The following is a 20,524-nucleotide window of genomic DNA, read 5'->3' as shown; positions in this document are numbered from 1 at the left end:
AACAGTTATTTTAAAGGCTTATTACTTTGAACCTTATTAAAGAAAGGTCCCTAAAAACCCAAAATATTTCTAGAAATTTCAAAAAATTCGATAACTTTTATTTTTCAAACTCAAAAAACTTTCTTTTATATTGTAAGTAAGTTACCAAAGTAAGTGTTGTTTAATAACCCAACTCGTTAGCCTCATAAGACGGCCACTAACACATCAAAGATATCCTTTTAGGCTGACAGCGGTTCCTGGAAGTCCAGTGTCCACCCCATAAAAAAGGACTCGTTTGGGGGGGTTTCCTTTTAATGGTCGCATTTATACCAAAATATTATTTCATATGTTGACACTCGCACGTAATTAGGAATCGACTTATCCTTCGATTCGGTTCCTATTCATGCCTGATTGCCTTTGACTTTGAGTGACAGGACGATCTAGTGGAGTGGGCTGGAGTAGGCGTGTCCGGGGGGGCGTGGTCGAATGGCCTAATTAAAAATCAATCGCTGGGCGGCTAATTAGGGCCACTTCATTCCCATTTGAGAGGGCCGCAATTAAGGGGCCATAATACCCCCCCAGTGTCCGATTCCTGGCCACGTGTCCTTGGCCAAATAGAAGCATGAAAGCCGTCGAAATGGAAAACAAATCGGTTATATACATATATATATTTGATATTTATTTATGCCTTGTCCAACGAATTATGCGCTTCAGTTGAATTAAAAGGCAAAAAGCGAGGCAGCTCCACGCGGGCAACACGTGCCGCACCGCACCGCACCCCCTGCCTGACCCCTGACCCCGTGGAACCCTTGATATTTTCAAAACTGAATGAATCTGCAGAGAGCGGAAAATGGATTTCTAATATTTATCCACGAAAAGAAGGAAAAAAGCATAAGAATATTACGGCGGGTAATCAAACAAAAAATACAAAAAACAAAAAAAAAGGATCTTAAAATATGCTGTCAGGCAGCTTCTCAACTTTTCCCGCAGGACGTCCGGGCTTAAAAGTTGAGAAAAATGAAACTTTTATGAGCGCATCTCGGCCATCTCCTTGGCTACATTGGCCACATCCATTTATACACATAGAGATGGATATATTTGATATATATATATATATATGTACAGGGGATATCAGCGTCCTACAGCGACGGAGCAATTTTCTTTTCGATTAAATGCTTGAGCAGGCAGCTGCCAACTGGCCGGGCAAAATGGCGCGCATAAAACGCCGCAAAATGCCCGGAGCATTGCCATCCGGGGAGTCCGGATCCCCAGCAGCACTCCTCCTCGCTCCTCTGCGCCTCCTCCAGCTTCCTAAGTCTTCCTTCGCTTGGCAGGACCCGCCGCCGGCAGGCCGCTATCGAACTCGGACATGTTCAGGGCTCGCGATTTGCTCAGGCTCTTCATGAAGCTGCTGCGGCCCACAGGTCCGGCTCCACCTCCTCCAGGTGCTCCGGGAGCTCCGCCAGCTCCTCCGCCCTTCCGGCCTTCGGGGCCAGGTGGTCCTTCCCGCTGCTGCAGCTGCCGCACCTCCCCGCTGACTGTCGTCGTGAACATGCGGCGTTTCGCCTTCTTCTGGGCCTGGATCTTCTCCGGATCGCTAGAAGAAAAGGAGGAACGCGTTTTAATAGAGCGAATTGAAACCACACTAAATCCTTTGACTTACCGCTCCGTATAGGTGAGTCGGTTGGTGGGCGGGGCTGCCTTGGGGGCGGCATGCTTGGCGGCGAACTTGGTGGGCGCCTCCTTGAGGGCAAAGCTCTTGGCGAAGTGGCCCATGTGAGCGATGCGAACGTTGAAGATGGGCTTCAGTTCCTTGGGAAACGTCGAGTAGAACTTCATCCAGGACACAAAGGCTGTACAAAAAGAGAAGAGAGGGGGAGGGGGGGGGACATGTTAATGCTAATGCTTTTAGAATTAATTGATGTCTTGGCTTAAGTGCTGCGAGTGCATGTGAGTGTTGTGTGCGGCATTCATTACAAAATAAATTTGTTAAAATGACAAATGAGCAGTGTCAGCAAAGGATTTCAGGACCACGTCTACTCTGGGTCTATTGTTTGTGTGTATTGTAAATGTGTGTGTGTATTGTGGGCATGTCCTTGCTAATTACGCAGCACTTATGCCAGGCAATTCCAAATTATACAACAATGATATCAAATTACCAACGTGCCTGCCACTCTTCGTGGCAACAAAGACCGCAATTGTAACCCCTCCTCCGGACCACCACCCCCCGCGATAAGCATCTCCCTCCCGGCCGCAGACACAAAATGTATAGAAAGAGACAGACACAGGGGCGGGGACAAAGACAGAGCGATCCCTGTATGTAAATTTGATGTGAAGTTCAAGTTGAAAAATGCAATGTATCCGAGCATCGGAGCATCCTCATCGAATCCGACAGATGCCATTGGAGGGCAGGGTAACAATTGTATCTCCAACAGGTTTACCATATTCCAACCGCAGGACTGTTACGGGTTTTATCTTCAATCGACAAAACTATAGAACGGGAACGTGTTTTGAGGTTCTCTCCTTCTCCGATCTCACCTTAGTTTATGCATTTCGGGTTGATAAATTAGCGGCATTTCCTTTGGCAGGACCTCCTAATTGACTGCCAGACAGGACAGGCCCGGACACATCCCCGAGAGAAACAGAGAAACAGTGACAGAGATCTATGCAAAGACGTTCCTTCCCCGGCAATTAACGGCCAGGGTCTTCCTTTTTTTCAAAAAGTCTCAAAGTCAACTCTGGATCTGAATCTGAATCTGGAGATGGAGAATGGGGATTGGAAGCCGGGCATCCTTTGGGTCTTGTGGCTTAATTGCCGCAAATGCGATTACAGCCAAGTGGCAGACATTAGCCAAACAAAAGTATGACGGCAGCGGATGTTTAGAGACGTCTGCCAGCCGGAAGTGGCGAATAAAATAAATGTCATGCCAAGGATGGGGAGTCCTTTGGCAGAAGCCTCACAAAATGGCTTTTTATGCCACTTGCCCTGCAGCTCCATTGTCTCTATTCGCCAGGGGAGGCTTCTGACTGGGTGGCAGGACTCTTCGGGCGCGTGTCCTTGCGGTTAGAGCGGCGTGTGTAGGCGTGGCAAATTGTTGTGATTGTTTTTGCCTTTGTCTCAGTTTCAGTTTTGGTTTTGGTTTTGGCTTGGGTTTTGGTTTTGGTTTTGGTTTCCCACCCCCTAAAGATCCTTTCTTTTTTATACCCTTGCAGAGGGTATTATAATTTTGTCCAAAAGTGTGCAACGCAGTGAAGGAGACATCTCCGACCCTATAAAGTATATATATTCTTGATCAGGATCACCTCCTGAGTTGATATGAGCATGTCCGTCTGTCCGTCTGTCCGTCTGTCCGTCTGTCCGTCTGTCTGTTTCTACGCAAACTAGTCTCTCAGTTTTAAAGCTATCGTCTTGAAACTTTGCACACACCCTTCTTTCCTTTGCACGCAGTATATAAGTCGGAACGGCCGGGATCGGCCGACTATATCCTATAGCTGCCATATAACTGATTGATCGGAAATGGTATAACTTTGGTGTTTTTAGAGTTAGAGAGTTCAAATTTGACATGAGAGCTATTTTTGGCAAAATAATACGACATGCCAAATTTCATAAGGATCGGCCGACTATATCCTATAGCTGCCATATAACTCAACGATCGGAAATGACCCAACTTTCGTGTTTTTGAAGATAGAAAGCTGGAATTTAGTACAGACTCTATTTTTGGTTAGTTGATCCAACCTACCAAATTTCATTAGGATCGGCCGACTATATCTCATAGCTGCCATATAACTGAACGATCGTAAATGGTATTTGGTAGAAATATCAACTTTCGTATTTTTGAAGATAGAAGTTTGGGACTTTTTTTAAATTTTGTATTGTAATAAATTGGATTATATATTCCTATTCAGATAAGGATCGGCCAACTATATCCGATGTTTGCGATATATATCCGGTTTTAACTGCAAGGGTATATAAACTTCGGCTCCGCCCGAAGTTAGCTTTCCTTTCTTGTTTTTTTTTGCGGGCTTGCGGTTAGTCCGAAGGGTTTCCTCATTTGATACCCACTGCGGCTAATCGGGGGAGGACTGCCAGTGCCAGCCCAGCCAACAATGGCCATAAGCCGGCTAAAATATGCCATTAAATATGTGAAAAGTGCCTCAAGTCAAAATGATTCTATGCAGCTTACAGGATTAACCATTGGACAGAGGAACATCTGTTTTGTGTGTGTTTTTCGGACAAGAAATCAAGGCTGGAAACAAGCTCATTAATAAGAGAGGATATACATATATATGGCTGGCCGATCCCTTCCCGGGGGAACCTTTGTCCTTTGTCTTACGGCTTTGAAACGCACTGTAGCACACACTACTGAAAGGGGGAAACTACTGAGCTGAACTGCCAACTGCCAGACAAAAAGTGAATTTCAACTTGAAAATTGTTTCAATTACCGATGCACTGGCTCTGGCACTGGCACTGGCTATGACTCTGGCAAGTTGAAGATGTTTCCAGGACACATCCCCCCCTGGTGTATCCTTTAGTCTCAAGTCTCAAAACCTTTCTAGCTACGACTCCGACTCTGACTCCGACTCTAGCTTTTATCTGCTGCTTTGTACAGTTTTGTTCAAGCGTAATACTTTTTAATGGCTTTTTGATTGGACGCAGCAGAGCAACTGCATCCTCCCACCTTCGTCTGGACCTCTCGCTCTCGCTCTCTCTCTCTCTCACTTGAAACAGTCGCCGTCTCTGTCTCAGTCTCCGTCTCCGTCTTCGTCTCCGGAGTCTCGCTTCCGGCTTGACGCTTGACTCGGCGCTTAAGTGCAATTTGAGTTGCCATTTTGACCGACTACGACTCCGTTTCCATTTGCCATTTGCCCATTGCCATTCCCCCATTTATGTCCTTTATGCTCCTTCGTCATATTTATTTCTTCCCCATTTTTTTCCCCCATTGTTTTGAATATTCCTCTCCGTTTCCGTTTCCTGTTTCGACCGGGACCGAGCCGAGACCGGGCTTCCTCCCACTGTTTGTTTTATTTTTCGGGTGCTTTTCCCCCATTTATGATTCATTTTTGGAGCCTCCTTTCGATTGGAATCATCTTGAACTTCCTCATCGACCTCAGGCTCCCATGGTCTGGTCCCCCGCGCCACCTCCCTTCTGAATCTGAATCCTTTGGAGAACTCCCCTTGGTAACATCTAATTAACTTTTTTCCGTCGTTTGCGGCTTTTCCAACGCTGCAATTACACTTTCAACAGGACATTAACATTGATTGGGTGGGGATTCTAAAAAAAAGGGCGGGAAGGTCCTTTGAAAAAGTCCTAGAAATTGTGCGTAAGGCAGTAAGGATATCCTGTAAATTATACGTGTTATTCCGCAAACATCTAAAGGTAACATAGTAAGCTATACTTTTTTAAAGGATATATTATCTTAATATTATTATCCTTTATTGTCCCTAAAACTCCCTTCACTAAGCTACTCCTTTTCTATACATTTTCCAGGGATAGCTTCCCCATTTCGGAAGCTTTGAAAAACATACAAATAGTAAAGGAAAAGCGAACAGCGAAAAGGATCAGAGCGCCGAGCAAGTTGCTGGCCAGGATAACCGCAGGATGAGGACTCCTGCGGGGCAGATCCTGCGGGGCAACTGGGCAGCAGGGCAGCAGGGACTGCGGCCGAGGATTCATTTGACACGCAATCGAAATTAACTTCAAATATGAAATAATTTTTGTGTTTTTAACGCGCGCTGCCCTGCCTGCCGGGGGCGGTCAAAAGGATGGGGGCGTGGCGCGAGCTTTCCAACTTATAATTGGAAAAATAGCCGAGTGTTTGTGTCTGTCTGCTGTCAGTGTTAGCCCTTATCGTCGGGTGGAAAAAAAAATGGGGGAAAAAATTGTAATTACAAAGTTAATGTCCTTTTGGTGAAAGGATTAAATTGCTAGTTTGTTTGGAGCCCAGGAGTTGGGGCAATTGGAAAAGTAAGTGCCATGGGAACTGGTGCAGAACCTAGTACTCCCCATTCCCCATACTCACCCTTGCAGGACTTGTCGTGCAGCTCGCGATCGTCCTCGAGGAGCGACTGGAACTTGTGCTGCAGATTCGAGGCCGCCTCCTGGACGGTCTTCGCCTCATCATCCTTGGGCAGCAAGGCCTGCAGGTATGCGTACATGTCGCCCTGCTGGATGCGGATCCGCTTCTTCTCCAGGTGCCGCACGAACTGCGATTCGCTGGGCGCCAGGAAGAGCACAGCCCTGCCCTTCCGGCCAGCTCGGGCGGTGCGTCCGACGCGGTGGACGAAATCGGCGGTGGTCTGCGGCGGCGTGTACTGCACCACCAGTTTCACGTCCGGAACGTCGATGCCGCGTCCCACCACGTCGGTGGCCAGGAGCACGCAGCTGGCACAGTCGCGAAATCCCCGGAATACGCCCTGGCGCTCAGTCTGGGTCATGGAGCCGTGGAGCCTGTGGGAAGAGGATAATAACTGGATTCTAGGGGAATGACTCGATAGCTTACTTGAAGAATCGCAGGCCTGGCAGAAGAGGCTCCTCGCCACCGTCCTCCTCGTCGTCGTCCTCCTTCTCGTCGTCCTCGTCCAGTACTCTGCGGGTCAGGGCTTCGTTAAGCATGTCGTGATGGAAGTTCACCATCTCCGTGGTGCTCATGAAGACAATCGCCTTGAACTGCTTGGGGTTGGCCTCCACCTCCTTGGCCAGGAGCGAGGACAGGGCCACCAGACGCAGCTTGGGCGGCACCACCACATAGCTGAGCTGAAGATTCTCGGGAATGCTGAGCACGCCCGTCACATCCTCCTGGTACTCGCCGAGGCCGTCCTCCTCCACGCCCAGCTGCGCCTCGATGCTCTGTTTTTGGTAGCCGTCCTTGGACTTCAGGGCCAGACTGGCCGCCTCGTCGCTGTTGTCAATGTAGAGGGGATCCTTCAGGGTCAGCCCAGCCAGCTGCTGGACCTGCGAGGTCAGAGTGGCGCTCAGCAGTAGCCTCTGGAGCTGCGGCAGATCCTTCTGCTCAGCTTCGCTGCGCTGCTTGTCGATGGCTTCCACCAGTTGCTTCACATCCCGCTCATAACCGAGCTCCAGCAGCCGGTCAGCCTCGTCCAGGACCAAGAACTGCAGTCGGGTCAGCTTGAAAGAGGCCGTGTGCAGCAGGTGGTCCACCAGGCGTCCCGGAGTGCCCACCAGGATGTTGATGCCCTTGCGCAGTCTGGCCTTTTCGCTCTTCCGGCTCTCGCCGCCAAGCAGAGAGCCCGGCACGATCCAGGTGTAGGGCTTCACCAGCTTCTGGAGCAGCTCGTAGGTCTGCATTACCAGTTCGCGGGTGGGAACAATGACCAGGGCCAGGACGCCATCCTTTCGCTGGATGCGAGGCTGCTGCTTCTGCAGGATCTCCACCAGAGGAAGAGCATACGCCAGGGTCTTACCGGAGCCCGTCTGAGAGCGCACCAGCACATCCTTGCGTTCGAGTATGGGCGGAATGGCCTTCTGCTGGACTGTCGTCAGTTCCCGTATGCTTAGCAAGTCCTCCAGGTTCTTCACAGCATGGGGGTGCAGGCCCAGTGTGGCGATCTTGGCGCCTGTGAATATGGTTTCCTTCACGGGCTTCACGGCGCGTTGGCCAAGTTGCTTCAGTGCCTCCACATCGCTCTGATCGAATAGGCCGATCTTTTTGGTACGAAAGCGATTAATTTCTGATTTTTTATTTTCCTGCTTGGGGGCTGGGGGCTTGGGAGCTTGCTCCTCGGTTTCTGAATGTGATTCTTCATCTTCAGACGGTTCTTTAGTGGATTTTGGTTTGGTTTCCTTGGGTTCATCTCCATCATTTTCTGTCCTTTCCGGCTCTCCCTTCTGACGTCGTCTCTCCTCCTCCATCTGTTGCTTGAAAAGGTCTCCAGCTCGTGGCAGTTGGTTGGGGTTGACAGGCTTCCGGTGGTTCTTCAATGCCTTGGAAAGCTGCTCGTCACTGAGCTTGGTCACAACACGGCTCTTATTCTTTTGTTTCCGGCCCAATCTCTCGGCCCTGGTGACCTTAGGCTTGGGCTTGGAAGCCGCCGACTTGATAAGCGGCTGATTGGTAACATTTAGCATAAAATCATCTCCAGAAATGGAAGCTACGGCAGATGTTTTGGCGGTTAATGTTGGAACAGCAGGAGGAGCTGCCAAAGGAGCAACAGGAGGACGAACTGATGGAGAAGTAGTGACTGGTTTAGTGGCCTTTCGTCTCAAAACAATCGCCTTGACTTTGGGCTTGTCCACATTAAACTGAAAATCAAATACCCCCGAAGGTGCAACACGTTTTTGTATCCCAGGTCCATTCTAAAAAGATAGAAATTTTTTATGAACTTGGATTTTTAGGCGAGTTGACCTACTTACCTGCTGTTTTTTCTTAACAGCCGGCTTCGTATTTGTATTTATGTTTAATGTTATATTATCCACCATTTTGGAACATTTGATTTATAAATAAGGCAATTAATTTTTTGTAAATAAAATAAAACGTGCGCGCTCTCTTCTTCTTGTCGGTTGGACAGTCACAGGAAAACAGCTGTTTGTAATGTGCCAATAAGTGATGCCCATCAGTGTTGAAAAATAATACACAATTTAAAAAAAAACATTATTTGATATTTATTTTTATGTAATTGATAAGTTAATTCAGTAAAGACAATAAATCTTTTTACTTATTATTCTTAGGGGTAATATATATTAAGTATTCGTGTCTAAACTTTTAGAGGTAATGCCCATTAGTGCTGCCCATAAGTGTTGCCTGAAGATAAATATAAAAGCGATATAAAATATATCTTTTTTTTTTAAATAATGTTCATACAGCTTTTTATAAAGAAAATTACACTTTTGTTTTATCCTTTAATATATAATACACCAATGTGTTATTGTAAAATAAAAATCTTCCTAACACTGCTCAAGAGCCGTTACTTACGCGGACTATTTTTGAAATCAGGCTAAAGATTTTATGGTTTATTTTAATGGTTTCGTCTATTTATTTTGAATTTTAAATAAAATGACAAGTTTGGAGGAAGAAAAAGCCTAAGCTTAACCAATCTAGATATTCAGTCCAATGGAGCACGAGGAAGAAGAAGAAAAGACGGCCAGGGCAATAGGAATACCTGAAGTACCGGGACCCAAGAAACCCATGAAACCTCCATTTTCAACGGATCCGGAAAACGGACAAAAAATCTAAAAAATTTTTTGTCTCAGGATTTTGATGCAAAATGGTACTCCGCTTGAGAATTGGATCAAAATTGCGGAAGATATAGCCATCACTGTGGACCCTATAGATGCAAACCTCATTTTCATGGGATCCCATAACGAAAAATGGACAAAAAATCTGAAAAATATTTTGTCTCAGGATTTTGATGCAGAATGGTGAAGAATTGATCCAGGAATCGTTTATGGTACTCCGCTTGAGAATCAGATTATACTTGGGGAAGATGTAGCCATCACTGAGGACCCTAGGGGCAATACCTCATTTTCATGGGATCCCATAACGAAAAATGGACAAAAAATCTAAAAAATATTTTGTCCAAGGATTTTGATGCAGGATGGTGGAGAATTGGTCTAGAAATCGTTTAATTGGGGAAGATATAGCCATCGCTGTGGACCCTATAGGGGCAAACCCCATTGTCAAGGGATCCCATCACGAAAAATGGACAAAAAATCTGAAAAATATTTTGTCTCAGGATTTTGATGCAAAATGGTGAAAAATCAATCTAGAAATCGTTTAAGGTACTCCGCTTGAGAATCAGATCAGAATTGGGGAAGATATAGCCATCGCTGTGGACCCTATAGGGGCAAACCCCATTGTCAAGGGATCCCATCACGAAAAATGGACAAAAAATCTAAAAAATATTTTGTCCAAGGATTTTGATGCAGGATGGTGGAGAATTGGTCTAGAAATCGTTTAATTGGGGAAGATATAGCCATCGCTGTGGACCCTATAGGGGCAAACCCCATTGTCAAGGGATCCCATCACGAAAAATGGACAAAAAATCAGAAAAATATTTCGTCTCAGGATTTTGATGCAAAATGGTGGAGAATCAATCCAGAAATCGTTTAAGGTACTCCGCTTGAGAATCAGATCAGAATTGGGGAAGATATAGCCATCGCTGTGGACCCTATAAAGGCAAACCCCATTGTCAAGGGATCCCATCACGAAAAATGGACAAAAAATCAGAAAAATATGTTGTCTCAGGATTTTGATGCAGAATGGTGGAGAATTGATCTAGAAATCGTTTAAGGTACTCCGCTTGAGAATCAGATCAGAAATGGGGATGATATAGCCATCGCTGTGGACCCTATAAAGGCAAACCCCATTGTCAAGGGATCCCATCACGAAAAATGTTTTGTCTCAGGATTTTGGTGCAGAATGGTGGAGAATTGATCTAGAAATCGTTTAAGGTACTCCGCTTGAGAATCGGATGAGAATTAGGAAAGATATAGCCATCACCGTGGGCTCTATAGAAGAAAACCCCATTTTCAAGGGATCCCATCACGAAAAATATGTTGTCTCAGGATTTTGATGCAGAATGGTGGGGAATCGAACCAGAAATCGTTTAAAGTACTCCGCTTGAGAATCGGATGACAATTGGGGAAGATATAGCCATCGCAAAACCCCATTTTCAAGGGAATGAAAACCCCATTTTTCCATCATGAAAAATGGACAAAAAATCAGAAAAATATTTCGTCTCAGGATTTTGATGCAGAATGGGGGAGAAGCGCTCCAGAAATCGTTTAAGGTACTCCGCTTTAGGATCTGATGGTTCTAAGAATTAACATATGTATGTACATACTTATCTTAGTGGGTGAATAGCCCCCTACATTTCCCTCCTTTATTTCAAAAAGGGTCCATTTGGGAAATTACAAAAAAAAATGTATCCAAAGATCGTTTTGAGATATGCCGCTGAAGGATCTGAAGATCTGGTTTTAAGCTTAGTCATACCATTTGTTGTCTCGTATACTCTTGGGGCAAAAGCCCATACATCATACATATGTAGGGAAAAAATGTAGTTACAACAAGAAAGGAAAGCTAACTGCGGGCTGACTTAAATCCCAAAGCGAACTCCAACCCATCGATAGCCAGAAATAAAATTTTTTATCCATAATTTTTTTTTGTATTTAATATTGTATATTTATATATTTTTGCAAATTCCATAACATGTTGGTTGTTTAAAGTAACATTCTCTATTTTATATTAAATGTGCTTACACAAAAAAAAAAAAAAACAAAAAAAATCTACTGATTCGCTTTGAAATGCTTTGAGCAGCGAAATAGTTTTGTGGGTTTTTCTTTGGCTTTTTTGTTTCGTAGAGTGGGTGGTTTCTGGGTGGTTCATGTGATAGAAGTTGAAAAATGTCAGCCCCAGCTGCGGGCACCGCAAATGTCAACCACAGTCCACTGCATGACTGTGACTTGTCCGTCTCCTCCTTCAGCACAAGGACCCTGCGCTTCGGCCTCTAGCTCCGCCCCTTCGGCTGCTCCAACCTCCAGTAATCCTGATCCTCCTCCTCCTTCTCCTCCGCCATCTCCCTCTCCAGATTTCCATTCCATATCCAGGCTGCAGTGCGATTTCATGGGCTCCGCCTTTAACTGGTCCAACAGATTATCCTGCAGGACCTCCGTTGCACCTGTCCATGCCCCTGCCTCCTCTCCCGTCGTGTGGCAGGCCGCATACAACAACTATGCCGTCACGTAGTACTCCCGCTGCCGTTTCTGGCACTTCTCTCGGGCTATGTAACACAGGGCGATCGTAATCAGGAGGGCGATGGTCACGCCCATCCCAATACTCACCCACATGATCTCCTCGTTGATGCCGACATAGGAGCGACCTTTAAGAAAAGGATAAAATACAAAATTTAATAGAAATAGCGCCTCCACTTTGTGTTGGGTTTCATGTGAAATTTTTGTGGCACCTTTTTAACAACATTTATATATTATTTTTTTTACCATTGTAATAGTGATTTGAGTAGCCGGCTTTGCCAGCCACTCGTCCAGCTGGCATTTTGTTCCTCTGCACTACCAATAAATAAAAGAAATCGTCGTGTTTTTGGCTCGTTGGCCAAAAAAGTTTAGCTTCACTGTCTCTAGTTGGCCTTGTTTAATTACAATTTATGGCTTGGCCGCATTCCGCATCCGTGGTCCGACCTTGACAGACAAAAACAAAAGGCCAAGAGCTGAAAATGTAAAAAAAACAAGCAATTATTCAAAACATACTCAATTTAAATTCAAATTTAAACTTATGCTTTTAAATTTGGCGCTCTTTTGTTTATTGTTCAGCACTGGTGGCGCGGCAACTTCACAACACTTGTGGCCGCAACTTTACTAACACTTATCGATAACTTGTTTTGGAGTGTAAACATTGGCTTTTCGGAACTTTGGATTTAGTTTGTTTTAAATTTTGTTTTAAATTAGCTAAAGTAAATAAAAACTAAATCAAGTGCAACATGGATAAGGTGGCGACTGATCTAGATAATGAAGAGAACCCTGAAGGGGCAGAAACTCCATTCAAGAAAAGGAAACTGGAAGAGGCACTCGTGGAAGATGAAGAAAAGCCGGCTGTGGTGGCCTATCTCCCCGAGGGGCAAGAAGAAGAATCCTGCAGGCCAGAGGAGCACCAGGAGTGCCGTGACGCTAGCACCTGTGGATGCCGTGAGTGTTTATTTCTTCATTTTTATTAAAATATGTATTTTCAAATATTAGTCACACTCTCTCTTCATCGTTCGGTCCGTTCTCCTTATCAGTCGGAACACTTACTGGAATGTGTGTTTTAATGGCAATGGGGGGGGGAAGCATGAAGAAACTCAAGATAAGGGCTTAATTTATTAATTTTTCAATACTTTAAATACCTAATTATAAGTTTATTTTTGCTATTACTCACTCACTGTCCCTCTGATAAAAATAAATACCTTTCAAATACCCGAATTGTGTCTATTTAAAGGCCTTTAAATGTCTACCTCTTTCCTCCCAAATCCACATCCCTGCCCACCACCACCATGTGCAATAATGGCGATGGCTGGAGAAGTCGACTGACAATGCCTAACCACAGAACTTGGCTAATTCGTATGCACTGCCTGGTTTCTGGCCAGAATCTATATCCTAGATCCTGGCCTGGCAGGCGTGATAGATTAAAGCTACGCCCTAAATTGCATGAAAAGAGGGCGTGCCCTCGTGCATTCTGGCCACAAAAACAAACACAGTAACGGCCTTTTTTGGGCCATTTGCTTCAACAGTTGAAGAAACTTTTGGCCAAAAAACACTTGAAAAAGTGAGTTTCAGAAGTGACTTTCTCAATAAAAAGGAAATATTGGAAATACTTTAATTATAAATTAATATTTTAAATGTTTGTCCTTGAATTCTGGTACTTTTTGTTAGTTTTTGTCTCAAGTCCTTGATTTTACCTTCGTGGCGAGACTTTTATTGGATTTTTGTAGTGCAACTGAAGCCACAACACGAAACGTGTGTCCATTTTCTATTGCTGCTGCTGCACAATTACAAACTGCTGTGGCAATGGAAAACTCGAACTGCTATCTAAATGTCCACAGTTTGGGGTTTTCCCTTAAACCTCCCTCTACCCCCATTTTCCCCAAAATACATGGCCTTTCCTGTAGAAGCTCCTCCATGGAACTGAGAACACGTTCTTAAATTGCGATTGCGACTAGAACTACAACTACGACTCTGATAAACGGAGTCATTTGTTTTCCCATTTTCCTGGGGGAAGCCTTGAGAAGAGCACAACTAACCGCCCAGATGGGTAATGAAAATTAAGCACCCAGTCATTATTTAAGCGGAAATTAAGAGCAACCGTCTCTGGCATTTGCAGCGGAGGTGAAAGGTCACTTTGATTAACATGGAGGTATATGGAGCCAGGGCTAAGCTGAAAAACGGTCCTATTTTGTTGGGATTTTAAAGAAAATTTCAACCAAGTAGGCTGTTGTGGGAAAGATTGAGAAAGTAGGCCTTTGATTCGAGCTGTCATACCAGTTAAGGCAGTGCCTCAAACAGAAACCTCATTCCCAAACAGACTCCCCAACAGACTGGTCGTAAAAAAACACCTAGAAAACTAACAAAAAAAAACTACAAAAAAAAAAAAACTAAATAAAAATGGATTTAATATTCAACAAAAATACCTCGCAAACACATAACAATAATCCTGTAAGCTGTAAGTAAAAATAAAAATAAAAGTGAAAAAGTGCTAAAATTCCTAAAAAAAAAAAATAAATTTAGAAAACATGCTTGCAACCTACATAACACGAGGCCGCACTATGGACCAGGACCCCTATGGACTAGGTCCTCCTGCTGCAAGAAAATCCACAAAGATGAAAAACACACAAAAACTGAATGGGTTCTTATTTTTGATAAATAATCAACCAAAAATCGTATCCAAAACTGAACAGAAAATAATATTAATGAGCTGTAAGTACAAGTGAAATGAAAATAAACCGGAACCTGAAACTGAACTGAAATTCCCCGAAATATACATTTAGAAAACGTTTCAAGAAACTACATTAGACCGAGTCCTGTGGATGAAGGACTACATCCAGGTATAAAAGAACAAGTACAATACATAATTAGAACAAGTACAATGCATAGATGGAACAAGTACAACACATAATCGTATCCAAAACTGAACAGTTAAAAGCAAATAACATTAATACATGTATTATGTAAGTACATACAACTATCTTAAGACTAAACCAGTGCTAACCTGTCTTACCCTAAAAATTAGAAAAGGTTTCCAGTATCCAGTAGCCTTGAATGATGACCACTGGGAAGACTGAGGAGTCCAGCTGACGATCGATTCCTGCTACATATCCAAACAATAAAAGACGTCGTAATATAAGATCTTGCATGGGACGCCAGGTGCAAGTTAATGTAAAATCAAGTATTACGACACTCCCACATGTCTGGGTGAAACCAAAAAAAAAACTATTAAAAATATTTAAATGGCCCTATTATAATAGCATGTATTATTTTGGGGGTGTGTATCCAAAAAAGAAACTTAATCCTTCCAGCTCTTAAAATCGGAAACGAAAATTCTGCTTAGTTGAGCAGAAAAAGGGAGCGGAAAGCCTGAAATCTGGTTGCAGATAGGAGACACAAGTGACAATTGACTGCACTTGATGTACACTGCAGGAAAGTGGGGGATTCTTATGTCTTTTAGGATCTGCTGTCTGAAAGTGATAGAACAAGTTAGGGCTACTATGTTTATATTATGTTTAGAACAAGATATCCCAAGTATAAGCTGTCATTGGGGTTCTTTTGTTTGTAGAATGATTGCAAAAGCGTAGCCTCTGTGTCCATTTCTGACCGATTAGCTGCAGCTTTGATAAGTTATTCCGCACTTCCTCCACGCTTCTCATTGCAAACTGAACGCGCGCCCAGTCCACATCCACATCCACATCCGCCTCTGACCAAAACTGAAAAACATGCATGGCCCACGACGCCTCTACATATCCTCCTCACTCGCAGCCCAACTGGAAGCGGAGCCCATCAAGGACAACCATCACTTGTGGGAGTTTCAGGTGCGGAGTCGGGACATTGACTGGCGGCGCTTCGTCCAGCCCCTGGACGAGTCGATACGGTCCGAGGCGGTCTACCTTGATCGCCAGGTGGACTTTGTGGGCAGCCATCGCAGGAGGGTCACCGAGGAGAACCACAGGGAGCTGCTCGTCTGCCACGACATGATGGGGAACTATCTGGAGGATCGGCAAGTTGTGGAAATGCGCCAGATGCGCTTGAAACTAATCTAACGACACTTCCCACAGACACTTCCACAGCTCCAAGAAGTACGATGACTATCGGTTCCTGCACTGGGCGGCCGTGGACTACTTCTGCTACTTCAGCCACGAGTACGTGACCATTCCGCCCTGCGGTTGGATAAACGCCGCCCACCGCCATGGAGTTCCGGTTGTGGGCACGTTCATTGTGGAGGCCGCCGGCCGGCTGGACGAGGTCCTGGCCACCCGGACGAGTACGGACCGTACCGTGGAGGCTCTGACGCGTTTGTGCCAGCACTTTGGCTTCGAGGGGTGGCTGGTTAACGTGGAGGTGGATGTGCCGGCGTCTAACATGGAGAATCTGTTGTGGGTATTATGGGTGGCTGGCATGGGAGGCCATGATAGAACCGCTAGCTCCGTTTCCGTCCTATATCGTGTTTTCTTTGCCATCTTAGCTACTTTCTGCGGCAACTGACCGACGCAACGGAGTCCCGAGTGCCGCACGGACGGGTCTTCTGGTACGACAGTGTCTTGGAGGATGGGAAGTTGCGGTGGCAGAACGAACTGAATCCCCGGAACGTGGAGTTCTTCCGGCGCAGCCATGGCACGCTGATCAACTACGCCTGGGACGAGGGCCACCTGCGGCGGAGTGCCCAGCAAGCGGAGCGGGAGAAGGCGTCACTGAAGCGCATCTTCATGGGACTGGACGTGTTTGGGAGGAGTCGCAAGGGCGGATTCCAGAGCCCGGAGAGCATGAAGCTCATCGCCGAGAGCGGCTTCTCGGCGGGTATCTTTGCGCCGGCCTGGTCCTTCGAGACTCTCAACCGTTTTGGGTACAACATCAGGAACGCCCTGGGCGACGACCAGGTGAACGACGCCTTCCTGGCGAGGAACGAGGCCTGGTGGGCGAGGATCTGGCCCACTCTAGCCACTCACTCCTACAAGTCGCTGCCCTTCTACACGGACTTTTGCGTGGGCTCCGGCAAGGCCACCTTCGAGCGCGGCGTCCAGGCGACCCGGAGCAGCGCCTTCTTCAACCTGAACCGCCAGTCGCTGCAGCCGTCGGTGCCGCTGGACAGGAACGCGGTGCACAACTTTGATATGGCCTACTCCGGCGGAAACTGCCTAACCGTGATCAACTACGAGAGGGCCTTCCGGCTCTTCGTCACGGACTTTCAGCTCGTCCGGGGCGTCCTGCTCCTGGCCTACGCCTTCAAGAACCAGGGCGGAGAATCTGACGTAGATGTGGTGGCGCGGGTGACTCCGCTGCACGGGAACAGCCAGGACGATCAGTTCCTGGACATATTCTGCGGCGACTATCCCGCCGGACCGGTGGTGACTTCGCGACGCTGCCACCTCTGTCCCCTGGAGGATCAACTGCCTCTAAAGCGGCACCTGCAACTGCCCCAGAATCCCAGGGCCGTGGGCGGTGGCTGGCAGGTGCGGTACTACCTGGTAAAGTTCGACGGGCCCGTGAGGGTCCAGGACATCGGGCTAAAGAGCCAGAGGCAACAGGCGGACTCGAATGCGGACACCCACCTGGGAGCCATTTATGTGAATGAGTTCACCATCGAAGATTACGCCGCCTTGCAGTCCTCCACGAAGCTGGATGTGCCGGTGTACACTAAGAACTACTGGAAGGAACCCTCGGCGTAACCTCTCTCTTAACTTTTATCTTTTTTTTGTTGTTTATTTAAATATAACTGGGCTTTCAGGCACCTGCACTTGCCCTTTGCTTGCTCAGTGGCCCTAAAACTGTCCTTGAGGTGTCTGCCAAACTGTGCTCATATTTTAGCTTGAAACTTTTTTCCGAAAAACCATTTAGTGGTTCTGGGGGCTCTGGTATTTATTTTGTCTCTGCGTGTAAATAGTTTTATAATTGCTATTCTTTTTTTTTTTTTAATAAATAAATAAAAGCTTTATAATTAGAAAAGTCTGCTCGGTTTTTGATTAACTCTCGAGCGAGTGTGGTGGTCCCGGCTTTGTATTTTCAGATAATTGAGGCTAATTAGTCAACTGAGCCATTGCCATAAACCCCTGCGGCACTAAAAATGTAATTACCATCAGTTTGTCCTTTCGGTCCCTTTGTGTGTGTTTATTTTTAGGGTAATATTTAAAACAGTAATTATTTTAGAATTTATTCATGCATTTTTTCCAAGTGCCGCCCAAGGATGAGTAATTTTTTGACATTTTTTAATGCAGATTTTTGCAGACACTTTTTTTCTGTTGACATCATTTCTGTTTGCATGACAGCATCTGCAGGCTGTGCACGTCCTGCTCCTGCCTGCCACGCCCCCTTTTCGGATGCGCCTCCCTGTCTTATGGCATTTTTATTTGTTTAGTTCTTGGCCTTTTTTTTTGTTTGACTTTGGCTCTGGCTTTGACTTTGGCCTTTCTCTTCAGCTTGACTGCCTTTTTGCATTTTGAAACTGTATGCTTTTGGGGGCGCTGTCGCGGAAGCACTACGCAAGAAGGAGGCGTGGCCCCCCATCCGGCTTTTCATTTAACTTTCCACTAGAAACATTATCTCATTTCCACTGTCCAACCAACCACCCACGCCGCCCAGAAAACAAGAGAAAAAGACAATTTGTGTCAGATTCGTTGCAGATTTATGCGCCACAGTTGCAATTAGCCACGCCCCCTCCCCCTCCACTCGGACAGCCAGATAAAACCCTGCCAGTGACCGCATTTCAAAGTGATTAACGTCATCAGCTGAAATGCATTGATTTCCACTGACCCCCTCCCAGACCACTTGATTCCCACTCAGGGTCGGTCCGGTCCGATAGTTGCTGAATGGAGGAAGCTACGAGTTTGAATAAAATACATAGTTGTGGAAGTATCTTAGATAAAACTATAGAAACAATATATAAAGAAGATGAATCATAGGACGACCTTGTATCTATATGATTCTATTATTTTAAAAGGCTTTCGGATCAAGCCCTTTCCTAAATCATAACCCCTTTTCCACTCTGGCCCCAATTCCCAAGTTCATAAAAATCTCATAGTTTAAGGACCCAGGACCCATGGTTGGAGGGTAATTTTTAACAATTTATTGCAACACAAAACCAGTAAACCGGGATGAGGCAAAAAAAAGGGCAGAATCCGTGCAACAAGCAGCAGCAGCATAACATAAAGCTTTTTGGGCCTGACCTAGATACCAATTTTTGGTCCGAACAGGGTGCGGGTTGGGTGAAATCCAGGTGAGAGATGGGCCCCAAACCAAAACTTTAATGCACAATTTCAGCTTGGATTTTATGCATTTAAATGGAAAATGTAAATGGAAATTGAAATTGAATATGCCAGAAAGGTTGGAGGTTGGAGATTGGAGGTCAGCTGGTCAGAGTCAGATGTAAAAGTATCTGTATCTGGCAGCTATGGTAGCTCGGAGAGCGTAATTCGAGGCAACTGAAACACGAAATTGTGTAAATATTTTAAGAGCATTTATGCTGCTTTGACTCCAGAGTGTCTTTTGTTGTGAATTAATGATTAAAATCGGGGAATGGATTGCCATTTAAAGCCATTTAGCGCATCCGCTTCCGGTTCCCGGAATAAAATCAAATTAAAATCAAGTGCCTGGCATGCAGTGTTTAATTACCTTCCCATGTATGTATGTATGCCCTTTTGCATTGTGTTTTTCTGCCTTTTCTTCTGAAGGCCTTATTAATGCGGCAACACCCAGCTAGTACATACACTAATGAGTTCTCTGGCTCTCGGTGCGTGCAGCATCAGCATAAATTAAAGCCCACTACTGACAGAGCAGGGCGGGGCTTTAATTACGCCCAGTGACCCGCCGCCACAGAGGGCGAAATGAGACCGCAACCAAACCAAATCAAGCCAGAGGGAGCCATGTCATAGCAGCGAAGCCACCAAACCCATCAAATACCAATAATAGTGTTACTAGGAAGGGACGAACCAAAGCGACTGCCAGATGCTCTTAAAGATGCTCTCCTTTTAGAAATTTAATAGAATTTAATTGAAATCATCCTTTTTCGAAGCCGAATTTGGTTTTGGTTTTTGGTTTAATGGCTGCCCAGCAGGACATCATCCCATCCCGGCCTATTCAACCCATTCAGTTTGGCACTTTATTGACCAAAAAATAAACATCAGGTTCCCAGATTCTCAGATTTCCAGTTCCATTTCCAGATTCATATTCATTTCAATCACTGATTTTGTGAAAGATTCTGGTGTTTGTGGATAAACACAAATTTATTGGGAAATTGTAGGAAAATGGGATTTAAGACCAGTAGGATGTCTGCTCATTTTTCTTTCCCCTACCCCCCCATTTATTTTTTTGTCGTTTTTTTTTTTGCAGGCAACAGAGCGTCAAATCCTTGAGGCCTGAGTCCTTTTTTCCTTCGACTGCGTGTGCATGTGTGCGAGAGCGTGTGTTTTGGGTCTCGCGGCGCCTCATAACTTTTCCACATGGCCAGCAGCAGTAAAAGCCACAAAAAAAATAACGTAAAAAGCCAAACAACAAAACAGCACGAGTCCAACAAATAATTTGGCGCTGGGTTTTAATACCCTTCCAAAGGGTCATTGGGAAAGTGCAACTAAAATGGGTGTGGAAAGTATGAGGTACCCAGCAGTACTTGCTATAAAATAATAAGACTAGAATCTTTAGGGCTGATTCTTGCTCTTTTTCTAAAAACCCTAGTTAGTTACATTGGTCTTCAAGGTACAGATATACCCCCTTCATATACCCTTTAACAGGATATGGAAAAGGATTTCGGAAAGATTTCCCATAACACTGACTCTCATTTTTCTTGTTTGTCGTCGCCGTTTTAGCTAAACATTCATTATTTCACTTTCGGGTGTGACGTG

At 45.4% G+C, this 20,524-nt stretch overlaps 3 protein-coding genes across 8 annotated transcripts; 1 reads left to right on the top strand and 2 right to left on the bottom strand.

The window, feature by feature from the left end:
- Positions 1 to 212: 212 nt before the first annotated feature.
- On the bottom strand, positions 213 to 8,516 carry LOC108131921 (probable ATP-dependent RNA helicase CG8611). Its single transcript, XM_017251042.3, has 5 exons — positions 8,352 to 8,516; positions 6,481 to 8,294; positions 6,001 to 6,428; positions 1,643 to 1,832; positions 213 to 1,576 (listed from the first exon to the last, which is right to left on the bottom strand). Exons 1-5 carry the CDS (start codon positions 8,415 to 8,417, stop codon positions 1,291 to 1,293), a joined length of 2,784 nt encoding a protein of 927 aa, XP_017106531.2. The 5' UTR covers positions 8,418 to 8,516; the 3' UTR covers positions 213 to 1,290.
- A 2,644-nt stretch (positions 8,517 to 11,160) lies between these two features.
- On the bottom strand, positions 11,161 to 12,332 carry LOC108131908 (uncharacterized). 3 transcript variants are annotated; one of them, XR_011444250.1, is made up of 4 exons: positions 12,230 to 12,332; positions 11,934 to 12,160; positions 11,778 to 11,815; positions 11,161 to 11,716 (listed from the first exon to the last, which is right to left on the bottom strand). XR_011444250.1 is itself a non-coding variant. In XM_017251019.3 (2 exons), the coding sequence occupies exons 1-2, from the start codon at positions 11,986 to 11,988 to the stop codon at positions 11,667 to 11,669; spliced, it is 204 nt and encodes a 67-aa protein (XP_017106508.1). In that variant the 5' UTR covers positions 11,989 to 12,332; the 3' UTR covers positions 11,161 to 11,666. The 3 variants fall into 3 exon arrangements, 1 of the variants encoding a protein (XP_017106508.1); XR_011444249.1 differs by having other exon boundaries at positions 11,934 to 12,332; XM_017251019.3 differs by having other exon boundaries at positions 11,161 to 11,815; positions 11,934 to 12,332.
- On the top strand, positions 12,317 to 17,580 carry ENGase (cytosolic endo-beta-N-acetylglucosaminidase). 4 transcript variants are annotated; one of them, XR_011444248.1, is made up of 5 exons: positions 12,495 to 12,635; positions 12,728 to 14,145; positions 14,211 to 14,399; positions 14,471 to 14,650; positions 14,718 to 14,944. XR_011444248.1 is itself a non-coding variant. In XM_017251016.3 (4 exons), the coding sequence occupies exons 1-4, from the start codon at positions 12,431 to 12,433 to the stop codon at positions 17,357 to 17,359; spliced, it is 1,962 nt and encodes a 653-aa protein (XP_017106505.2). In that variant the 5' UTR covers positions 12,317 to 12,430; the 3' UTR covers positions 17,360 to 17,580. The 4 variants fall into 4 exon arrangements, 1 of the variants encoding a protein (XP_017106505.2); XR_011444246.1 differs by having other exon boundaries at positions 14,713 to 14,944; XR_011444247.1 differs by having other exon boundaries at positions 12,519 to 12,635; positions 12,687 to 14,145; positions 14,713 to 14,944.
- Positions 17,581 to 20,524: the final 2,944 nt, after the last annotated feature.

Source organism: Drosophila bipectinata, chromosome XR, assembly GCF_030179905.1.
Source record: "Drosophila bipectinata strain 14024-0381.07 chromosome XR, DbipHiC1v2, whole genome shotgun sequence".
Taxonomy (NCBI): Eukaryota; Metazoa; Arthropoda; class Insecta; order Diptera; family Drosophilidae; genus Drosophila; species Drosophila bipectinata.
Note: the sequence above shows the minus strand (reverse complement) of the source record. Positions and strands in the feature narration are given on the sequence as shown.

Coding starts and splice junctions, on each gene's coding strand:
- LOC108131921 (XM_017251042.3), bottom strand. CDS start 8,417: ATGGTGGATAATATAACATTAAACATAAATACAAATACGAAGCCGGCT. Junction 8,295..8,351: donor CTGTTAAGAAAAAACAGCAG/GTAAGTAGGTCA, acceptor CTATCTTTTTAG/AATGGACCTGGGATACAAAA. Junction 1,577..1,642: donor CGACTCACCTATACGGAGCG/GTAAGTCAAAGG, acceptor CTTTTCTTCTAG/CGATCCGGAGAAGATCCAGG.
- ENGase (XM_017251016.3), top strand. CDS start 12,431: ATGGATAAGGTGGCGACTGATCTAGATAATGAAGAGAACCCTGAAGGG. Junction 12,636..15,455: donor CGCTAGCACCTGTGGATGCC/GTGAGTGTTTAT, acceptor CCTCACTCGCAG/CCCAACTGGAAGCGGAGCCC. Junction 15,694..15,751: donor GGGAACTATCTGGAGGATCG/GCAAGTTGTGGA, acceptor CACTTCCCACAG/ACACTTCCACAGCTCCAAGA.
- LOC108131908 (XM_017251019.3), bottom strand. CDS start 11,988: ATGCCAGCTGGACGAGTGGCTGGCAAAGCCGGCTACTCAAATCACTAT. Junction 11,816..11,933: donor CTCAAATCACTATTACAATG/GTAAAAAAAATA, acceptor CTTTTCTTAAAG/GTCGCTCCTATGTCGGCATC.